The 16,835-nt window shown below is 33.9% G+C and overlaps 1 protein-coding gene across 1 annotated transcript in view; it reads left to right on the forward strand.

Moving 5' to 3' along the window:
- Positions 1-16,835, forward strand: part of DPYD (dihydropyrimidine dehydrogenase) — an 862,187-nt gene that overhangs the window by 261,481 nt on the left and 583,871 nt on the right. The window contains exons 6-7 of the mRNA XM_047084253.1: positions 1,551-1,747; positions 10,258-10,339. Of these exons, the coding sequence (XP_046940209.1) occupies positions 1,551-1,747; positions 10,258-10,339 (279 nt within the window). The remainder of the gene's footprint in view (positions 1-1,550; positions 1,748-10,257; positions 10,340-16,835) is intronic.

A 16,835-nucleotide genomic window follows, 5' to 3' on the forward strand; every position in this document is an offset into this window, starting at 1 on the left:
ACAGTCCCATCTTTTGTCCTCTTGCCCTTTTTGCTCACCTGTTCAATCTGCTGTCAAATACATGTGTTTAGTTTGTTTTTTTTTTTAATGTTCACTTTTTTTCTTCTCATCTTTCTTTGTTTTTTTAACTCCAGTTTCCTGGTAAAGTTCACATTCTTATTATGTATTTTTTAACATATTAATTCTGGTTATTTTAAAATCTGTGATAACTACACTTACCTGGATATTATATGCATCTCTATTTTCTTATTTCTAGGCAGTTTTTAGTTATTAGTTGTTGACAAGCCTAGCCTATTTTTACCAAAACGAGGTAGTGTGTATGAAAATTTGTAAATGCTGTGATTGACTTATTACCCTCCACAGAAGGTCTATCCTATCATTTAGTAAACAAATACAGTGAGGACTAATCACCCTCATTCACAAGAGCTGAGTTGATTCAGGCTGCTTGTCTATGTCTGGTTTGTGCCACTTGTAGAGTAGAGCTCTCCAAGAATTCTAGCTGACTCTTTACTAGGGATCTTCCTTCTTTAGCTGCTACTACACTCATTTTTATTTCCTCTGGGCCATCAGAGTATAGAAAGTTCCCCTCTTCTTTGCAGAGATGTTCTGTGTAGATTCTTAGCCTTTTATCCTGTGCGGTTTAAGAAGCTTATTTTTCTTCACTTTCTTCTGCTTCTGGTTTCTGGCCTCTTACATTCCCCAAACCCTGTATCTCTCTAGTCCTAGGATATTCCCACAGTCTCTCTTGCTGTCTTTTCTGAGCTGTGGTCCTCTCCTAGATTCAGAGCTTTCCTCTTTCTGCTATGAGGTGGTTTTATCCCCAGGGTAAAAGTAACTCCTGAACTGTCATCTCACTTCTCTTCTTCTCTGTTTTCTCTTGAGATCTTGACTGACCCCTCTAGTCTGGTTAGCTTCAGGTAGCTCTCTAATGCTTTCAAAATATTTTAAAAAGTTATCCTTCAGAGGCTAATCTATTATAATCAGAAGCAGGCATCAGCAAATTATTTACTGAATGTTTTCTATGTGCCAGATTAGTACTAACTGCTGGTAGTACAATGGTAACATGTTTTTTAAAATACCTAAAACATACAACATGTAACATTCCATTTAACATAGTAAGTTATATGTGTGTGTGTTTATAAAGGATATGGTCTCTAACTCAAGGAACAAAAATGTTCTACTGACTAACATGGAAACATGACACATAAATAGGTACATTTGTACGGAATTATGTTAGAGGCATGCAACATATACTATAGGACTTCAGAGGAGGAGCACTTAACTTGGCCTAGAAGTGAGTGTAAAGAAAGTGAGCCAAAATGCTTCCTATAGGATGTGTGACCAGGAAAGGAATTCCAAAGATTGAGAAAGAGTCAAGCATAGGATGTCATCTACTTGACCCAATACAACTTCTAATGATACTGTATTAATACTGAAAATATACTTCCTGTTTTTATTTAAAACACTAGTGCGTTTGAAACATTAAAGCATATTTGAAGTTGTGAAAGTTAGTTTATAATTTTTAACCATGGCATTTGATTTCTCCATAGGTTTTCAAAACAATGAATATCACACAAATTCGAGATCCTTCTCTGCCTCCCCCCGAAAAAATGCCTGAAGCCTATTCTGCAAAAATTGCTCTTTTTGGTGCTGGGCCTGCAAGTATAAGTTGTGCTTCCTTTTTGGCTCGATTAGGCTACTCTGACATCACTATCTTTGAAAAACAAGAATATGTTGGTGGTTTAAGGTAATGCCTACATTTTTTTCATGTTTAAAGTATTAAAAATGATGAGGTAAAAATTATGAATATTGTTGATTCATAATCATATAGGAACTTCAGGCTCACAGATGGTATTTTAAATGTTCTTTTTCCAAATGCTCGATTTTGATTTCATTATTCACTTTAGTTGGCTTTAAGCAGTATTTATTTAAAAATTTCTCTGTCTAGTTTCTGTGAATTTAAGATAAATCTCAGCAAAATATTTTATGGATAGAAGAAGCTGTCATATGAAAACTTATTTCATCCCTGTAAATCTGTCCTTTAATGGAGATATGTCTGAAAATTATAGAAATTAAAGATGGGAAAAACGTAGGTCTGTAGAATACCTGGATAATTCATTTTGTTGTATACGTAGTCATGTTTGCCTGCTCACATATTTTTAATTTGAAATCTCTTTAGATTTGCATTTGATTAAAATCATGTCAGAGTCTACTAAAATTGTTCCATTTTAATGTACGCATATGCAGTTTTATTTCATAAATACCTTACTAATATTTAATATTAATCAGCATCGTGATTATAAATCAGGACTCACAGCCTTTTATTCCCATGAAGATTCATTCATTGAAATGGGAAAATATTTACTTTGTATCAATGACTTTCAGATATTCAAAGCACACTTAGAAATTAGGTGGAGAAGTTTGCTTCATTTAAAGTAGATAGAATTCTATAGTGGACATACATTTGTGATTAGAATGAAATAAAATTTATTATAAGTAGGAAATGCAAATTACTTAAAACATTTGATATAAAAATGAGAAAGAATTTGGATGGAAAGTTAATATTACTCAATTTGTTATTTTTCATAAATGTGTCATCTTGCATTAGAAAGTTATGACATAAAATACTGTCATTTGGCATATCTGTTGTTGTATTAACATTTAAATTTAATAGCTACTTAATAGCTACTGTTAAAGTAAATTTATCATATTTAATAATCACAGAATACATTTAATCAAATTATGACTAAAATTTGTGCTTATGTTTTTTTATATTTTATGACACCTATAAATATGTCAATAATTGTAAAATTTCATATTGGTCAAATGACTATATGAACCCAAAATAAGCTTGCATTAATATAAAACTATTTGACTGAATCATCAAGCCAAGGTATCATATAATAGGAAAACCTATTAAAGAGGATATGAAGCATAAACTGAAGAAAAAAATAACCTGATTGTCAAGAAATAATTATTTTTTCTGTATTGATGTTTCACCACTATGAGTTTTAAGGGATTACACATAGTTTGTAAAGTTTTTTATTTACTCCTGGAATGTAAAATACCTAATATATTATTTTGCTGGAATGATTTAGACTATCTTTTTAATGGTGTTTTACCACAGCTTTATTAATTAGGAAAAAACATAATCTATTAGCAACATATGTATAAGCATTGTACATTTTTTTTCAATTATACACATCAATGAATATGTGAGCTAATTTAAAAAATATGAACTTAATTGTTGTATACCCTAATAGGCTAGGAAAAACCTTTTTGCCCCTTAATTGCATTTCACATGGAACAGGCCTGGTTTGTGAATTATTCTGTGTCGGCAGTTTTGGTATATTATTATGGTAGCTAGCATCTCCATCTCTTTGTAACTCAAATGCAGAGTAGGAATTTCTAAATCATATAAACTAACACTAAACTTGTGCTTTTACATATTTGCTGAACATTTTCTAATGGGACAGATTCTCCTGGATTAATGATCTTTGTTTTTTTTTAATTGTTTTTTGATTTATTTTATTTCCTTTGCCTTTGAATGTTTCCAGTATCTAGGGACAATATAAAATGTTTAATCAGTCTTATTTGGACCATCCCATGGAAGAGGCATTATGTGCCACTGTTACAGGATTATAAAAACTGACATTGGAATTTAGCCAGCATTACAACCACAACCCTTTCCTGTTAATTTATTTTTTCATTTACAGATGCCTCTCATTCCCTTATACCTTCAAAGTGGCTAAAAAGATTAAATTAGCTTTGTATTTGAAATCAATTGCTTAAAGAGATGGTGTCAAGTTTTATCTTTCCTTCTCCTTTGCATCCAAACAGATTCTTTTATCCCTGGTGAATTAGTATCACAACCACTTTTAAAAAAAATCACTAGAGTTGGTGAAAGATAGCAAGGACTTAATCCCTATTCCATTGAACACAATTGATTGATTTTTTTTTTTTGATGTGGCAACAATATTAAAATAATCAGTAGTTTTGCTTTCCTCTCCTTGTGGTTTCTTTTTTCAGGACTTGAGTTTAAAAAGGTTAAAGGGCTTCATATTATGGTAACAAAGATAAATAAAGACGGTATTAACAGACTGTAAGTGTGCATGCATGTGTATCCTTTTGATTTTGTCTTTTCCCTTTAAAAATTAGTACACATGAATTCTAACATTTTTGCTAGGTGTAGTATAGCCAGAGCAATGGTTTATTTTAGTTATTTCACACATTTTCACCACGTTTATTGCATTTCATATTGATTGGCAATAAAGAAAAATGGGGTTTAGGTGAAATGGTTATAGCAATAGGAATTATTTTGAGTACAAGTGTGATGTAACACAAATTTACAGTGTGGTACCTTTATCATAATAAATAGTATTATGAAAAGAGTGGGAGTTGTTATAGGTAAATTCCATTTACTTGAAAGCAGCATGAACATAGAAGAACGATTTTGTTTGTTTGTTTGTTTAGGTTTCTGATACTCCACTGATGGTACTAAAGAATTTATTAAAAAAAATTTTTTTTAATGTTTATTTATTTTTGAGAGAGAGACAGAATGCGAGTGGATTAGGGACAGAGAGAGAGGGAGACACAGAATCTGAAGCAGGCTCCAGGTTCCGAGCTGTCAGCACCAGAGCCCGATGCGGGGCTTGAACTCACGAGCTGTAAGATCATGACCTGAGCCGAAGTTGGACACTCAACCGGCTGAGCCACCCAGGCGCCCCAAGAATTTATGGTTCCCATAAGGAAAATTTCTGTCAACACTTTAGATGGTTAAAAGAGTACAAGTGGAGGAATAAAAGTTTGTTTTCTTAAGCACAACAAACTTAGGAAATAATCCTTTCAATCAAATTCTGTCTTCCTTTCTTTTATCCCCTGTCTTACCATGTGGTCTTGCCAGTGATCTCATTTACTCTCATGGTCAGTTACCACTTACAGGAAAATTATTTTAAAATCTGTACTTGTCCTAACCTCTCTCTCTGTCCTGGTCATACATTCAAATCCTGGACATCTCTTATAAATGTCACCAGACCAATCAATATTACGCCTCTTCCTGAGTTTGGTCCCTCAGTGGAGGGCATCACCAAAACAAATGGGAATTATCTGCGCTATTCTTCAGTGTCCTGGCAACTTGTATTTTGTGAATACTTTTAAAATATCCTCTCACCTCTCCACCTCTATGCCCCTAACATCTCACTTGCTGTACCTGTATAGCCTCCAAATGGATCTCTTTGCTTCCTGATTTGTCTTATTCAAATTCATTTTTCTAACAGTTTCCAAAACTGGTTATGTCACCCTTCTACTTGTAATCTCTCAGTAGCTCCCCATAATCTGAGACAATGATTCTGGCTTGGTATTGAAAGCCATGACGTGATGTTACCTTTCCTCCCTCTCTCACTCCCTCCCTCTCTCCTTTCCTTCCTCTCTTCCTTCCTCCCTTCAATATCTATTGATCTCCTATGTGCTGGTCATAATCTCAGGCACTAGAGCTCAGAAGTGGACAGAACAAAGTACCTCTTCTCATGGGGATTATTACACTCTAGTAATGGGAAGGCAGACAATAAACAAACAATAAACCAAATATAGAATATGTCAGGTGATGATAAATGCATTAAGGTTTGTTTGTTTTTTAACTGGCAGTTTAGTGGTATGGTAGCATATTTAATGCCTAGAGTAGATTTTTTTTAATATACTTATTCTCTAATCTATGCAATAAAGTAATTTTCAATAAAAATCATAATAATCAGTAATAAAAACTATTTTGATTCATTCCTATAAAAAACATTAACAATTGAAGTAATTTCAATATTAAAGATATAGCTCACACTGTTTCACTATTTTTTTTAATTAAAAATTTTTATTTCCAATGTTTGTTTATTTTTGAGAGAGAGCATGAGCGGAGAAGGAGCAGAGAGAGAGGGAGAACACAGAATCTGAAGCAGGCTCCAGGCTCTGAGCTGTCAGCACAGAGTCCAACACAGGGCTGGAACACACAAACCACAAGATCATGACGTGAGCTGAAGTCGGTCACTTAACTGACTGAACCACCCAGGCGCCCCTCACTATTTTAATTTGAAGCACAAAAGCCTCATAATTGCCCAAAATTAGAGTTGATGTAAATCATATTGCTTCATGTGCTATCATTTTATCAGTTCCAAACCGACTGTTTAAACATTAGCGTATGTCCTAGTAAGGGGTGGAGACACATGCTGCCTGTGGTAGTTGGAACAAGGAATGCTTTCAGCTAAATCAGTATGTGCCAGTGGCCACTGTTTAACTGGGATTTCTCACATTAACTTCCTTATAGAACTCAATGTTTACTAAGAATGGGTAATAAAAATGGGGCAATTTAAAGCTTATTCACATATTACTAGAACTCTACAGCAACCATAGCAATTATTTAGAATTTAGATCTACCAGAGATTTTGGGGGGGTAGGGACAGGGAGACAGTGTTTAGGATATCAATGACACTGTTGAAAGCAGCTCAAGGTGAAAATACAAAGCAGGTTTATTTTGGGGTGCCTGGGTGTCTCAGACGGTTAAGCATCTGACTTTGGCTCAGGTCATGATCTCACATTCTGTGAGTTCGAGCCCCGCGTCGGGCTCTGTGCTGACAGCTCAGAGCCTGGAGCCTGCTTCGGATTCTGTGTCTCCCTCTCTCTCTGCCCCTCCCCTGCTCATGCTCTGTCTCTCTCTGTCAAAAATAAATGAACATTAAAAAAAATTTAAAAAAAAATACAAAGCAGGTTTATTTTAATCAGTATTATAACTGTTTAGTCTAAATCATTGCACCCCCTTATGGCCTGCACCTGGGCTAGGGAATAGAGATGATGGAATTTGGGGCTTGAGCAACTCATAAAATGGAGTTGTCTGAGATCCAGTGTTGGGGTGGAAGACCCAAAGTTTAATTTGGGGCCTGATGAACCTGAGATACCTGTTAGACATTCAAGTGAACATAAAAGGCTGGAATATGGTCTGAGGATAAGAATATGAGATTCATTACATGTAGATGACATTTAAAGCTCCGAAACAAGGAGGAATTCATCTAATACTCAAAATACCTGACTACAGGGCTGTGGTGTTTCTGCTAAAGCCTCCTGAAACCCCTCTGCTCCATTGTCATTCCCTGATCACAGCATGTGTACTTTTTTCCTCCTCCCCTTTCTGTTCCTCCTCCTTGCCATTTTCTTTGTCCTCTGATGCCTTCCCTCTTCTTCACTTAACTGAAAGCTGATCATTTGTCACATTTCATCTACCTGATTATCTCATCCCACAATAAGCCTCCCCTCTTTTGAAACACTCTTGTTCACAGTGATATTTTACATTTGTCACATTGTACTGTGTATGTGTATATATCTCCCACATGTCTGCTGATCTCATCCATTGGTGTATATAAATATGTCACATTTATAACTATCCATAATCACCTCCCTATCCCCTGTCTACTCGTTAATAACCAAATCTAACCAACTTTTTTTGAGTATCTCACCTTCCACTTACTTCCTGTAGGATATCCTTGGAGATATCCTACACAGTTATTTGCTTAATGCTTTTGCTAAGCACTGTGGTAAATATTGGCTACAATGCTTTCAGGGCAGTATGAGGATCTAACCAAAGTTGCTGAAGCCACAGCAGCCTGGCATTCCATTTACTCCAATGCCTACTTCAGCTTTCAAAGTTATATATTTTTTTGCTTGTGTTTCCTCCTGCTGGGTTGGGTAATGTCATCCTTTCTTTCTTTGTGATCAACAGAAAAGTTGTAGCCTTTCTTTCAGAGCTATTTCTTAAATAACAACCATTTGCCTTCACTAGCATAAGTTTTTCTTCTTTTGTACCATAAACTTACTGAAATACCATAAAAATTTTAGGTTAGGGCTTAGTCAAGGGAAGGTACTATGCCTCACAATGTATCTGGATGTTGCCTTGCTATGGTTGGTTTATTTGGCTGGAGTTTGTTATTCACAGCTCGTTGTTTTGTTCTCTTGTCCAGCCTTTTGAGAAACTTCATCAGACCCAACTTTAGTCCATTTCCAGTTTCTCTCACACAGAGCCCCATGCATATCAAGGCTAGGTGTCTGTGTCCACATACAATTCTTAATATTTAAGAATCTGTGTAGCCTTTCGGGCCATAGAGTAGGAAAAAATATACCCAACCCTTTTGGGTTCTTTGGCGGGGCCTGTGAAATAAGCAGACAAAAGACAGATTAATAAGAAAAACAGTTCACTAATACATGTATCATTCATACAAATAGAAGAACATAGTGATGATAGAACTTGAGGTTCTATCAAAAAGATAGAACTTGAGGTTTATATAGCTTCTTAACGAAGAACAATAAATTTGCGAGATGGCAAGACAAAGGAAAAGGCTTTAGGCTTTTAGAGGCAACAAACTTTCTAGGGGTGGGAAGGTAGATATATGAGGAAAATTCATGGAATATAAGGGTTATTTAGTAAGGTTTGTAATGTAGATTCTTTTTAGTCTTATTAGCCTGTTTTGGGGCTAAAAAGGGTCTAGAATTATCTCCTGGTGATTAAGAGTTCTGCCCTTACTGGTAGGGAAATAGAGATACACCTTTGTAAATTTATGTCCTGCTTTTAGGCAGATATTAGGGGGGCAGAGAGCTTTTCTCATATCTCCTTCTTCTCAGTTGCCTTCTGCTCAAAGTAATCCTTATACCAAAGTGACATTTTTTTGGGGGGGTGGAATATTCTAATACCCTCCAAGGGCCCTCCGTGGTGCAGAGTATTATCATGACTTCCCAGGTAGTATGGCTAGAGTCCACAAGTCAGGTTAAGTGATTTTTATCTCTGACTTAGGCCCAAATTTACTCTCACGTATAATCTTATGTCCTAACTAGATGGAAAGCCCCTGTATATAGGGCATTAATTTTATACTGTTTAATACTTTGCATTTTCTATAGCACTGAGCGTATCTTGCTAATTGTTTTATGTATGGAAATTAATTGAATAGTTATGTTCTTAAGTCTCCAAAGAATGAAAAATCTGTGTGTGCACTTTGAAAGACTTGGTATTGAATGATCCAGTAGGTTCATCTTCAACTATTATTTATTTATTTTATAAATATATTGCTATAATGCCTGGATATACCTCATTCATTGCATGTACTACATTCTATTGTAATTATCTGTGTATGTAACCTTCCCCACCAGAATGAGAATATACTGAAAATGGGAATTTGGTAAAATTCACCATCAAATCACTGCAGCTAATGCTGTGTCTGGTACTTTGTAAATGCTTATTGAATAAATAGATAACTGAATAAATGAATTAGTATATATTCATGAATGTTTATAGCCTTTTTATTGCTATAAAACATTGAAGACTTATTTGTCCTTACCTTTGATACTCCATAAACTATTATACTATTTAAATTATTATATTTTAGTGCTCATTTTTGTTTTTTAAGTGCAAATAGTGAGCACTCATATTAAATAGGATTACTTTTTAATGACTCTATCCTTTTGGGATACTTACTGCTTTCATAGAAGATTGTTTTACTATAAAAAAATATTCTATAGATCATCTGGAACCAACCCAATAATATTCTAAACAGCATAGTAATTCAAAGTTACAGATTTGAATTTGAACAAGCTAGTGGTATATTTGTGGAATATATATGTATATATATATTAAATACTAAAAATAGTTTTAATTTTCGTGTTTTTAAGACTTTTTTCTTTTTTAAAAAATACTCTCTTAATGTTTATTTATTTTTGAGAGAGAGACACAGAACACAAATACAGGAAGGGTAGAGAGAGAGGGATACACAGACTCTGAAGCAGGCTCCAGGCTCTGAACTCTCAGCGCAGAGCCCAACACAGGGCTCAAACTAATAGCAAGATCATGACCTGAGCTGAACTTGGAAGCTTAACTGACTGAGCCACCCAGGTTCCCCTTAAGATTTTTTTTTCCTTAGGAATTCATTGGATTGTTAGATAATTCAGCTAAGTACTCTAACAAACTTAAAAGTGTTGGAATTGCTTTTAACCAATTATCTATTTGTTTTCCAATGTGTATATTTATTTTCACACCACTTGCAACTATTTCTACTGCTATCCATTTAATATTGTATCATATATGTAAAAGTTGGATGTTCTCACACCCATATAATATGAAAATACTCTTAGAAAAGGTGCTTATTCCTTTAATACTGATCAATATAGACATGTTGCATTTTTTAAAGATTAATAATTTTTCCACTAATGCTTCTTCTTCTTTTTTTTTTTTTCCAGTACTTCTGAAATCCCTCAGTTCCGGCTACCATATGATGCAGTGCATTTTGAGATTGAGCTTATGAAGGACCTTGGTGTAAAGGTAAATGAAAAACATAACACATGTGTATTGCTCAAAGAGTAAGGAGTAAGCTCTACACTAAAGATTAACAGCAAAATGTCACACATTTTAGGAAAGAACAATTAAAAGCTACACCAGGCAGAAGCAGAAAGATGCTTCTCCTTGCTTAGGGCATTTGTCTGTCTACTGTCTGAATGCCACTAGCCTGGAAAAGGGCAATCAATAGTTCTCATCTGGCACGCCTGCATGTGATTAATTGTCTGTAAGAAACAAATTCCTAAATTGCTTTAGGGGTTCACTGCAGCTAATAGAAGGATTTGGTTTCTTTAATCACATTTTTTTCATGCAAGTTGTGTGCACTCTGAAACATTTGTATTTCACAATTTGGAACATAATCTTACAGAGGTTTATTTTATTTATTATATGCATCGTGTCAGTAGTGTTAATGTGATAATCCTCTCATCATAAGCAGCAAATCAGTGGTGTAGAAAGCAACAGCTTTGTATTTTTCATTAATTTGTGAGATAAACCTTGTTCTTTTAAAGATGGTCAAAAGTTAACATATTTGTACTTTCAGAATTTGGCTTTAGATATTCCTATTCTTTTCTATTAATTAGGAGTATTATATTCTGGCTCTTCACTGGAACATATTGCTATTTTTTGTTTCAAACTATTAATTTTACATAATAGATGTACACAATATATTAATAAAGTATTGAGATTTACATAAAACATTCTGTAAGTGCATGCAAAAGATATTTTGAAAAATGATTAAGAAACTATTTGTAGCTCTTGCATTTAGAAATAAAAATTAAAGTAATCAAAAGGGGAAATACTCAAAACAATATTTTGTGCTTTAACACTTTATTTGGCAGAAAGCATTTATACATAATCACTGAATAAGAAATCTTATAGCAAGTACACATAACAGATGTGCACAACTTTATGAAAGCTCAGTGTTCAAAACTAGTGTTGTTCAAAATAGATCATTTAAAGATGATTATTTGTTTTTTAAAAATGTATTCTGAATAGTTCTTTAAATGTCTTTCATTCTGAATACAGACTCTTAGCTAAATCTCATTAAATAAGGAAAATATTATTTATTGGGACTTCAAACTAATGTATCAGGTGTAAACTAATATATTAGGTGTTAGTAGCAATTGAAGATGAATCAGAAATTAATTTAAAGCACTTCTAAATTTATCTTATAAGTAATTGCAAAATTCCATTCAGTGTTTGCAGTACCAGATATATTGCATAAATTAGAGCATACCCATTACTCTCATTAGGAAACCCATCAAGGACATAGTAGCAGTGAATGTACTGAGTGCCAGAAAAATATATGTTTTAGCAATAGTCCTGCAACTTTCTACTTTTATAGTCAGATAACTTTGACAAAGTCAATTAACATCCCTAGATTTGGTCAATATCTGTTGAAAGGTAAAAGTGGGTACTACCATTTGTGTAAGATACAAACTTATCAGGCCATCTATACAGAGGATATCTCTGGAAAAATAGAAGATTCTGATAGCGTAAGGTTGCTTTGGAAAGGTATGGGAAGTATTTATTACCATTTTGTAGGTTCGAATTTTAAACTCTGTGACTTTATTATATTATCAATAAAAAATTAAAGCCTAAATGAAACAAGAAGTTAATACTGTCTTGTCCACCTCTCAGGTTGTTTTAAAATGAGACATTTCAAATATTCAAACTTTCTTTGTAAACAGTAAATTGTATGTATAATTCTGAGAAGACACAGCAATGAGATTCTTTTTCAGCTTTCAGGACTTATATCCACTGATAGGATGCTTGCAACTTTTCTAGCTTATCAACTTTAGCCATAAGAGGATACATTTTTTAAAAAGTGCTCTACACTTGTTACCTCTTTTTTCTCCTCACCAGATTCTTATTAACCTGCCTTCTGTTTGTACTTCTCAACTAACATTTTATATTTTAAAGTCAACAATAATTTCCTGGCAATGAAATGAATTTTGCTCTAAGTTCATACTGTTTGAACTCCTATGCAGCACTCATGTACGTGTGTGTGTCTGTGTGTATGATGTGTATGTATGTATGTATTTTTAGCTTTCATGATCTAGCATTATCTTGGTTATTATTCAGTTTTTCTTTTTTTTCTAATAGATTTGTTTCATTTATTCAACAAATAATTATTGAGAATTTACTTTTGCCAAGTAGTATGATAAATACTAGTCTAGAACCATCCTTTCAAACTCCACACCTATATTCTTAGTAGTTTAATGAATACATCTATCATCCAAATAGCATACTCATCATACCCAAAACTAAGTTTAATTCATCTTTACTCCCAACTACATTCTTAGTTCAATTTCCTGTTGAATAATTTTAATTTATTTTATATCAAATAGCTTGATAGATTGGTTCTTCTTAATTTTAAATTGAAAAAATTTCAATTTAAAAAATATTGCAGCCAGACATTGTCACAAGAAAATAAAGAGAATTTTTGTCTGCTCTCTATTTATACATTATATATTTTTCTTCCACTGTTTCATTGGCTGGAATCTCTAGTATGTTATAAAAGAGTGATAATACATGGCATTGTTTTTTATCTTTGATATAACATTTTTAATCATATTGAGCACATTTTTCTAGATTTAGAATATTAAAATGTTATTTTTTTATTTTAATGGGGAGGGTGTGTTAAATTTTCAAAATGCCCCTTTAAAAAACTTATGCTCAGTTAACATATTGAATTATATAAACCTTTATAAATCTGGATGATATCCAGTTTTGCACTGTTTTATTATATGTGTACGTCTACATTTGCTCTGTTAGTCTTTTTCCTTTTTCCTGCATTTATTTATGTAATCAACACTAAAACTGGAAATAGAGCAGGGAATAGTCAAATACCGTTGCTGTCCTTGCAGAGTTTCAAAACTACTGAAAGCCTGTTTATGTTTGGCTTTACTTATTTGTGTTTGTTATCTTTGTGAGTTTTTGGTAATAGAGTTATGTTAGGCTTATAAAAATAAATTTCCTAGCATTTCATTATTTTCTTGTTGCTGAGAGTATTGTCTTGAGACAAGTATTTTACTGAATTTGAAAATTTTACCATTCTGACCTCAAGCCTTTTTATGAGAGATAGAACTTTGGCTTTTTTTTTTTTTTTTTTTAATAGTTATCAGTCTTTTCACCTATTTCATTCTCTGTCAATTTGGCCAATATATATTTTCCTAGAAAAATTTATTTCATTGAGACTTTTGAATTAATTACCATACATTTAAACATGTTATCCCCTATACAATAAAAAATATCTCATCTGTAACTGGGATTATACATTGTATTTTCTTAACTTTTTTGTTGATAAAAGTGGGTAGTGGTTTTCCAGTTAATGTATTCTTTTCAGGAACCAGCTCTTAGTTTTATATTTTCTTATTATCTAATTGCTGACTTTATTCTTTCCTCATGCTATTCTTATACTTATTATTCTTTTTTAATGTCTTGAGTTGTATACTTTTCTTTTTTCTAGGATTAATACTGAAACCATTTTAAATTATTAATTTCTCTTTGAATAAACTCTTGTCAGAATCTGTACGTTTACATTAGTATTATTAGTGTTATTTTTCTTCAGTAGTTATAGTTTTGATTGCTTTTTCCTTTTCATAGAATTGTTTAGGATAATATTTTTATTTGCTCATGTATTCTTGTGATAGAATTCAAGGTTTTGTTTTTCACTTTACTTATCAGCAGAATATACAGTTTTTAATTTCTTAAATATATTCAGTTGATTTCACTTCAAAGGATCCTTCTATTATAATAAAATTATTCATTCCTTAGAAGAAGTAGCCTTTTAGGGGTGCCCAGGTGGGTCAGTTGGTTAAGTGTCCTACTTCGGCTCAGGTCATGATCTCACAGTTCATGAGTTCGAGCCCTGCATCAGGCTTTATGCTAACAGCTCAGAGCTTGGAGCTTGCTTTGGATTCTGTGTCTCCTTCTCTCTGCCCCTCCGCTGCTCCTGCTTGTGTCTCTCTCTCCCTGTCTCAAAAATAAATACACATTTAAAAAAATTTTTTTAAAAGAAGAAGTAGCCTTTTAGCTGTTATATTTTTATAAAATCTCTTTATTTTATTTCCCTTCCCTGTTCGTCTGTTTTTAGTTGTGGGGGTGGGGATGGGCTAAATGGGTAAGGGGCACTAAGGAATCTACTCATGAAATCATTGTTACACTATATGCTAACTAATTTGGATGTAAATTTAAAAAAATAAATAAGACAAGTTAATAAAAAAAATCTCTTTATTTTAGAATAAGAAATTTACTTAGACCACAGCAAATTATTTTTAACACTTGGGAGACTTTAACAAAGTCTCATGATATTTGTGTCAATGTCACTAACTTTTTATTTATTTATTTATTTTATTTTATTTTATTTTTTATTTTTTTTTGGGAAAAAATGTTTTTTTTTATTTTTATTTTTTTTGTTGTTTTATTTTATTTATTTATTTTTTTATATATATGAAATTTATTGACAAATTGGTTTCCATACAACACCCAGTGCTCATCCCAAAAGGTGCCCTCCTCAATACCCCTCACCCACCCTCCCCTCCCTCCCACCCCCCATCAACCCTCAGTTTGTTCTCAGTTTTTAACAGTCTCTTATACTTTGGCTCTCTCCCACTCTAACCTCTTTTTTTTTTTTTTCCTTCCCCTCCCCCATGGGTTCCTGTTGAGTTTCTCAGGATCCACATAAGAGTGAAACCATATGGTATCTGTCTTTCTCTGTATGGCTTATTTCACTTAGCATTACACTCTCCAGTTCCATCCACGTTGCTACAAAAGGCCATATTTCATTTTTTCTCATTGCCACGTAGTATTCCATTGTGTATATAAACCACAATTTCTTTATCCATTCATCAGTTGATGGACATTTAGGCTCTTTCCATAATTTGGCTATTGTTGAGAGTGCTGCTATGAACATTGGGGTACAAGTGCCCCTATGCATCAGTACTCCTGTATCCCTTGGGTAAATTCCTAGCAGTGCTATTGCTGGGTCATAGGGTAGGTCTATTTTTAATTTTCTGATGAACCTCCACACTGCTTTCCAGAGCGGCTGCACCAATTTGCATTCCCACCAACAGTGCAAGAGGGTTCCCATTTCTCCACATCCTCTCCAGCATCTATAGTCTCCTGATTTGTTCATTTTGGCCACTCTGACTGGCATGAGGTGATACCTGAGTGTGGTTTTGATTTGTATTTCCCTGATAAGGAGCGACGCTGAACATCTTTTCATGTGCCTGTTGGCCATCTGGATGTCTTCTTTAGAGAAGTGTCTATTCCTGTTTTCTGCCCATTTCTTCACTGGGTTATTTGTTTTTCGGGTGTGGAGTTTGGTGAGCTCTTTATAGATTTTAGATACTAGCCCTTTGTCCGATATGTCATTTGCAAATATCTTTTCCCATTCCGTTGGTTGCCTTTTAGTTTTGTTGGTTGTTTCCTTTGCTGTGCAGAAGCTTTTTATCTTCATAAGGTCCCAGTAAATCACTTTTGCTTTTAATTCCCTTGCCTTTGGGGATGTGTCGAGTAAGAGATTGCTACGGCTAAGGTCAGAGAGGTCTTTTCCTGCTTTCTCCTCTAAGGTTTTGATGGTTTCCTGTCTCACATTTAGGTCCTTTATCCATTTTGAGTTTATTTTTGTGAATGGTGTGAGAAAGTGGTCTAGTTTCAACCTTCTGCATGTTGCTGTCCAGTTCTCCCAGCACCATTTGTTAAAGAGGCTGTCTTTTTTCCATTGGATGTTCTTTCCTGCTTTGTCAAAGATGAGTTGGCCATACTTTTGTGGGTCTAGTTCTGGGGTTTCTATTCTATTCCATTGGTCTGTGTGTCTGTTTTTGTGCCAATACCATGCTGTCTTGATGATGACAGCTTTGTAGTAGAGGCTAAAGTCTGGGATTGTGATGCCTCCTGCTTTGGTCTTCTTCTTCAAAATTCCTTTGGCTATTCGGGCCCTTTTGTGATTCCATATGAATTTTAGGATTGCTTGTTCTAGTTTCGAGAAGAATGCTGGTGCAATTTTGATTGGGATTGCATTGAATGTGTAGATAGCTTTGGGTAGTATTGACATTTTGACAATATTTATTTTTCCAATCCATGAGCAGGGAATGTCTTTCCATTTCTTTAAATCTTCTTCAATTACCTTCATAAGTTTTCTATAGTTTTCAGCATACAGATCCTTTATATCTTTGGTTAGATTTATTCCTAGGTATTTTATGCTTCTTGGTGCAATTGTGAATGGGATCAGTTTCTTTATTTGTCTTTCTGTTGCTTCGTTGTTAGTGTATAAGAATGCAACTGATTTCTGTACATTGATTTTGTATCCTGCAACTTTGCTGAATTCATGTATCAGTTCTAGCAGACTTTTGGTGGAGTCTATCGGATTTTCCATGTATAATATCATGTCATCTGCAAAAAGCGAAAGCTTGACTTCATCTTTGCCAATTTTGATGCCTTTGATTTCCTTTTGTTGTCTGAGTGCTGATGCTAG

This window comes from Lynx rufus, unplaced genomic scaffold (genome assembly GCF_022079265.1).
Source record: "Lynx rufus isolate CCGP_SWC_20201006 ecotype Redwood Valley unplaced genomic scaffold, mLynRuf1.p SCAF_2, whole genome shotgun sequence".
Lineage (NCBI taxonomy): Eukaryota > Metazoa > Chordata > Mammalia > Carnivora > Felidae > Lynx > Lynx rufus.